At 34.7% G+C, this 7,200-nt stretch overlaps 1 protein-coding gene across 1 annotated transcript in view; it reads right to left on the bottom strand.

The window, feature by feature from the left end:
• TMEM209 (transmembrane protein 209) overlaps positions 1-7,200 on the bottom strand; it is a 46,795-nt gene that overhangs the window by 30,761 nt on the left and 8,834 nt on the right. Inside the window, exon 6 of the mRNA XM_011995988.1 lies at positions 1,721-1,922. Coding sequence (XP_011851378.1) covers positions 1,721-1,922 — 202 coding nt within the window. The remainder of the gene's footprint in view (positions 1-1,720; positions 1,923-7,200) is intronic.

Genomic DNA, 7,200 nt, shown 5'->3' with positions numbered 1-7,200 from the left:
CCAGCTACTCAGGAGGATGAGGTGGGAGAGGCACCTGAGCCCTGAATTCAAGGCTGCAGTGAGCCAAGATTGTACCACTGCAATACAGTGAGACCTATTCTCAAAAAAGAAAAAAAAATTTGATGGGGACCAAATATTTATGTAGTTTTAGATAAGTAGCTTCCCACAAAATACTTATTAATCATTTATTAATTTGCACAAAATACTTAATTTTCGAAAACCTATGGGCACATAAGGGCTAACAGAATAGGGATAGAGATACCAGACAGATACTAACCAAAAAGAAATTAATATAGATGTGTCAATGTCAGACAAAATAGACTTTAAGGCAAAAAGCCTAAGAGAGAAAGATAAAAGGCATAATTCACCAGAATGATATTCACAATTCTGAATTTACATGCATTTAACATAATCTCGTATGTATATTTAGCAAATCTGACAGAATTGTGAGAAAACACTTAATGGAACACAATCAATGGGAGCTTTTGGCATACTTTCTTACCAACCAATAGATCAGGCAGATAAAAATTAGTAAGATAAAGAATTTAAGAATACCATCAAGAAGTGTGACAGTGAACAAATACAGAGGCCCAAATTTAGAGACTCTGCATTCTGTTCAACATACCAAAGCCATTTACAGAAAAGTGATCACATGGTAGACCTAAAAGCAAGTCTCAAACGAATAAACACAAAATTGATAGGTACAGATCAGATTCTCTAACCACAGTAAAATTAACTTAGGAGGAAAAAAAGGTAACCAAGCCTTTTCAGGCTTGAAAATTAAAAGCAACACCAATAACACTTCCAAACAATAATAATATTACTTCTAAATAGCTCCTACTGGGTCAAAGAATAAAAGTGAAGTCAGAAAATATCTAGGTATTACAAAGATGTGCCAAGGATACATAGGTTCTTTGTATTATACTCTGTATTAAAGTTTCAGTAGACCCAAAATATTTCAAATTCTTTTTAACAAGCATGTATCAAAAATAAGAAGATAATACTGACTGGTTTCTGTAACATCTGTGGCACTTTCAGGCAAAATGAAATTAAAAATCACTGGTGAGACTTCAAGCGACACAAAGAGCCATGGTCCAATAACCGGCTTCCTTAGTAGCGCCTAATACGCTTTCCATGAAAGTTCCTGACAGGGAAAAATCATTACTCAGTTCAATAACCTAATTTGGTTTCAAATAATTGACTCTGTAATAATCAAATCCACCCCAAACAGATTAAGATCTGCTAACACTCTTTCCCAAGGTAAACTATAGGCTTTCAGGAAATACTAAAACGCAAGTTTTAAAATGTTCTGAAAACCAGCAGCGCTTCTCAAGTGAATACATGCTCTCTCTTTCAGCCTGCTCTGCCACACCAACCTTCCAAAGGACTACCTGAAAAGAGACAGCTATAATTTGGGTAAGTTTACTATGCACTGCTTCACAACATTATTTTGTAGCCTCAACTTTAAATAGAAATTGTAACTTACATTATACAAAAAAGCTTTCAATCTTATTGTAGGTTCAAGATTTCTTAGTTTAGCTATATTTCACTTCTTAAATTGTGAACTTAATTCTAACTGCGTAAAATTATGTTACATATAAAGTAAAAAAAGTGCTAACAAAGTATGTTAGTATGGATATTAAAATAATGAAAATAATAGGTTAAGGATTAAGTGACACCAAAAATAGGTATAGTAGATATAAAGAAAATATATATGTACCCAGCTTAACCCTATGCTGTTTCTCTTCTTCACTTCTAAGAAAAGTATCCAAAGTCCGTAGGTCGGTCATGTAGTCTTCTTTGTCAGTAGGTGAGTTGTAGACGGTAGGTGAAGAACGGTAGCGAGATCTCAATCCACTGCTTTCTACTGGTCCAACAGTGGTAGGGTATGAAGAAGGAGGAGAGGGGCTAAAGCTCGCCAACTATACAAAATAAAAGATCTTTACGTTATTTTTCTTTAATTGAAATTCATTTTGTTTTGGTTTTTGACTTAAGTAAAACATCTGGTAGAATGGCAAAAATCCACAACACTGACAACATCAAATGCTGATGAGGTTGTGGAACAACAGAATCTCTCATTCTTTGCTGATGGGAATGCAAAATGCTACAGCCACTTTGAAACCCAGTTTGGCAGTTTCTTACAAAAGTAAATATTCTCTTACCATACGATCTAGTAATTGTGCTCCTTAGTGTTACCCAAGCAGTTGAAAACTTACATCCACACACAAACCTGTACGTTTATGGCAGCTTTATAATAGCCAAAACTTGGAAGCAACCAATATGCCCTTCAGTAGGCGAATGAGTAAATAAACTGGCAAAATTAGGTAATGGAGTATTACTCAGCACTAAAAAGAAGTGAGCTGGGCACGGTGGCTCACACCTGTAATCCCAGCACTTTGGGAGGCTGAGGCGGGAGGATCATCTGAGGTCGGGAGTTTGAGACCAGCCTGACCAACATGGAGAAACCCTGTCTCTACTGAAAATACAAAATCATCCGGGCGTGGTGGCTCACGCCTGTAATCCCAGTTACTCGGGAGGCTGAAGCAAGAGAATCGCTTGAACCTGGGAGGTGGAAGTTGTAGCGAGCTGAGATCGCGCCATTGCACTCCAGCCTGGACAACAAAAGCAAAACTCCGTCTCAAAGAAGAAAAAAAAAAAAAAAGAAGTGAGCTATCCAGCTATGAAAAGACATACAGGAATCTTAAAATGCATATTGTTAAGTGAAAGAAGCCAATCCGAAAAGCTACACAGGTATGAGTCTAAGTACATGACACTCTAGAAAAGGCAAAACTATGGCAGCAATAAAAAAATAAAAAAAAAAAACAGTGGTTAACAGGAATTTGGAGGAAAAGAAGAATGAGTAAGTGGTACAGATTTTTTATTCTGTATGATACTATAATTGTGAACACATCATTACACATTTGTCCAAACCCATAGAACGTACAATACCAAGAGTGAACCCTAATGTAACCTATGCACTTAGGGTGATAATGACGTATCAATGCAGGTTCATCAGCTGTAAGAAAGATACCACTGTGAGGGGGTATACTAATCATCAGGGAGGCTATGCGTGTTAGGACAGGGGATTACACAAGATCTCTTGACTTTGCTGTGAACCCAAAACTGCTCTAAAAAATAAAGTCCATCAAAAAAAAAAAAAGTAACTCAAGGAGCCTAGGAGTTAGAGGCTACAGTTAGCCATCACCGTGCCGCTGCATTCCAGCCTGGGTGATAGAACAAGACCCTGTCTCTTAAAAAAAGAAGTAACACATGCATATTTTTAAAAATAGAAAGTATAAATAAAATAACATCTGTAACTTTGCCACCCAGAGATAATATAATCCTTTTTCATACTTTATGTATTTTAAAATCTCTAAAATATACACAGCTTTGTCAATGTTACGATGAAGATAGCTGTACATAAATCTTTGAATGTCTGATGGCTTCCCTTAACAGATTCCTAAAAGTGAAATTATTTGGTGAAAGCATATTAACAGTTACTTGATATACAAGAATTTTAAAAACTGGACATTTAATTTGCATTTCCCTATATTTATGATGTTAAACACTTAAAAAATACAATTACTAGTCACTTGGATTACTTATTTAAATGTTTACTCAAGTACATTTACAATTTTTTTCTATTGGGGTCTTATGATCACTTTATATTAGCTTGCAACAAGTTAAAGATTAATCAGTCTTGTAATTGTTTAATGCTGTTTGAAAATAAAAATGTAAATCCTCTTCCACACAGATTTCTTTTATTTTTAAAATTAACATATTACATCCTTATATACACTATATCTGGGCTATTATTGCATTAATTGGCCTATTTTTGCCTAGAGGCCATAATATTTCACTTATTAAGTTTTAATGTCTATGGGGAAGTATCCTGTTACTCAAAATTTTCTTGGCTCATTTGTTTTTCTTTATTAACTTTAAAATCAATGAGTAACTTGCATAAATCTATTTTTAAAAAATGGTAGACTGGGACTAATTAGAATTGCATACACCTTATACATTAGCATGTAGGGAGAAAATCTTTATAACATCTTTTTATCCAAGAACATTTTCTCTCTCTTCATCTAGCATCTCTTATATTTCTTGGCAATATTTTGGCCCCACTTCTAAAGCTCAATCTTGGGATCTTATGTTTTTAAATCAATTATGAAAGGAATTTGGAAACCCCTATAGATCTAACTAAATAATGCTGGCATATATATAACTGTAAGCTATTGATTTTCGATATTTACCGTGTATCCAGCCACTTAACCAAAGTTTTTAATATGAAAATGGATGTTTTTAGGAAACAGCTTTTCAAACTTTAGGTTTTAAATGAACTCCTGAATATAATGTATTAATAGATTTCTTGCATTGATAGGATAAACTTTACCTGGTTATCAATTATTCCTTAAAGGTTATTTTGAAAAGAAGAAAAAAAAGTTGTTAATTTCTGTGAATTCAAACCATTATTTAGTTTACAACTTTCACATTGTCCTATTTATTTTTAAGTTTTTTTGGTTTGTTTTTTACAGATCCCAGGGGGAACTATTTTGTGCTTTAAGTTTTATTACATTCTATAAAGTAAAATAGGTAGTGGTGTTCTTATCTTTTCTGTATTTGGTAATAATTCGTATTGAATACCAAGTATTTAGGCAATCATTATATATGTCAGGCAATGTGCTAATTATGCTTAATACATACATTGTCTTATTTTATCTTTTCAATAACAGGTACACATGATTACTATATTCGCCTTATGAGTTTACATAACTTGCTGAAGATCATATCAGGATTTCAATCCTGTTTTCTAACTCAAGTTGATGCTAACATGTTGTTTTACTGGATCAGAATTAGCTGTTCATAGGCCAGCAAAATATTAATAACTTTTAGAAGATGGGTAAAAGATACACAGGAGTTCACTATATTAAAACTGGTCACTTCACTTTTGTGAGTTTGAGATTTTCCATAATAAAAAGTCTATAAAGTAACTGTGTCTTCAAAGTTTAAAAGAACTCAATAATAAAACTTAAGGGCCCTACAGTCTTCTGGGGATGTATGTGATGTATCGTTTTTAAACTTTCTCTCTCATTTTGGTTTTCTACTTCTTAGCCAATTTTTGGCTTTTTTTTTTTTTTTTCCAAGAAAAGTAATGTATTTCATTAACTTTTCTAAGTTATTAGTTTGGCTCAACAGACACTGATGTAGCATCTATATTCCATGTACTGGGCTAAGGAAACAAAGATGAATAAAAACACATAATCCTGTGCTCAAGAGGGTTACAGTCTAGAGGGAAAAAAGTGAACATTATTATAGACTGAATGTCTGTGTCTTCCCCAAATTCGTATGTTGGAGCCCTACCCCCCAATGTGGCTGTTTTTGAAGTAAGGGGGTCATCAGCCTAAGTGAGGTCATTGGAGTGGGGCCTTGTTCTGACAGGCTCAGTGTCCTTACACGAAGAGATACCAGAAAAGGCATGGGAGGGCAAAGTGGCTGTCCGTAAACCACAAAGAGCCCTCACCAGAAGCCAAACTGGCAGGGACCTTGATCTCAGGCTTCTAGCATTCAGAACTATGAGAAAATAATTTCTGTCAGGCCACAAAGCCTGTGGCATTTTTTAATGGCAGCCCAAACAGACTAATACAAGCAACTATTTTAAAATACTATGCTTTGTTTGATATATCATTATGCAAATATTCTAAGGTAGGAATGTAAGTAGCTACAAACCATGGTATGGGGCCAGGTGCGGTGGCTCATGCCTGTAATCCCAGCACTTTGGGAGGCTGAGGCAGGAAGAATGCTTGAGTCGAGACGTTTGAGACCAACCCAGGCAACATAGCAAGACCCCATCTCTCCCAAAACAAACACACACCATAGAGTGTTTCCTCAAAAAATTAAAAATAGATATATAAACTCTACTTCTTAATATATACCCCAAAGAACTGAAAGCAGGGACTCAAACAGATAAGCTGTACAGCCTTGTACACTGCAGCATTCACTCTTCACAAAAGCCAAAAGGTAGAAGCCATCAACATATGAGTGGATAAACAAAATGTGGTGTATACATACAATAGAGTATTATTCAGCCTTAAAAAGGAAGAGAATTATAACACATGCTACAACATGGATGAACCCTGAGGACATTATGCTAGTGAATAAGCCAGTTAAAGGACAAACACTGTATGATTCCACTTAAATGATGTACTTAAAGAGTATCAAATTCAGAGAGACAGAATAGTGGTTGCCAGAGACTTAGGGGATGGAAAAAGAGAGTTAACTGTTTTCAATGGGCACATTGCTTCAGGGGGGAGATGAAAAGTTCTAGAGACGATGATGGTGACAGTTGCACAATTTGAATGCATTTAACGCTACTGAACTATGCATTTAAAAATGGTATGTTTTATCACCATTAAACAAACAAAGGATGATGTTAAGAGTGTTTTCAGCAGAGAGAATAACTTAAAAGATGAGTAACAACACAGAGACGTGAAACGTTATGGTAATAGCTATTCTCTGCTCTTACCATAAAATGTAAAAATATTCATTTTGGTTTAAACTTCTCTATATCCTTTTCTAAATCTTCCATTTCAATTTCTCCTTAAGTCTATGTCTTATTTGCCCTGCTGATTTGACAGATTTGTCTATTTTATGGGATTTCCCATGCACACAGAAAAAAGCTCTTAGATAATAATTCATTAACATTTGCTTTTATCATTTTAAAAATAGCTTTATTGAGATATAAATTCACATACCACACAATTCACTCATGTAAAGTGCACAACTCAATGTGTTTTAGTATATTCACAGGATTATAAAGCCATTACAATCAATTTCAGAACATTCTTTTCCTTCCTCCTACTAAAAAAGAACTGATCAGATATCAATCTCCTTTTCTCCTTCCTTTCCACCCCAACTTTAGATAACCACTAATCTTCCTGTCTTTATAGATTTGCCCACTCTGAACATTTCATATAACTATAATCATACAATATGTGGTCTTTTGTGACTGGCTTCTTTCATTAGCATAGTGTTTTCAGGACTCATCCACGTTGTACCATATATCTATCATTTTTTCTGTATCCTCCTTGTTATAATTTTATAATTTTGACCTGAATTCTTAGTACATCTATTTTTATTTTTTAAAACAAAAATGGGCACAGCGAGGTGGCTCATGCCTGTAATCCCAGCACTTTGGAAGGC

The sequence above is a fragment of the Mandrillus leucophaeus genome, unplaced genomic scaffold, assembly GCF_000951045.1.
Source record: "Mandrillus leucophaeus isolate KB7577 unplaced genomic scaffold, Mleu.le_1.0 Scaffold5, whole genome shotgun sequence".
NCBI classification, from domain to species: domain Eukaryota; kingdom Metazoa; phylum Chordata; class Mammalia; order Primates; family Cercopithecidae; genus Mandrillus; species Mandrillus leucophaeus.
This window is presented reverse-complemented; position numbering and strand designations above follow the sequence as displayed.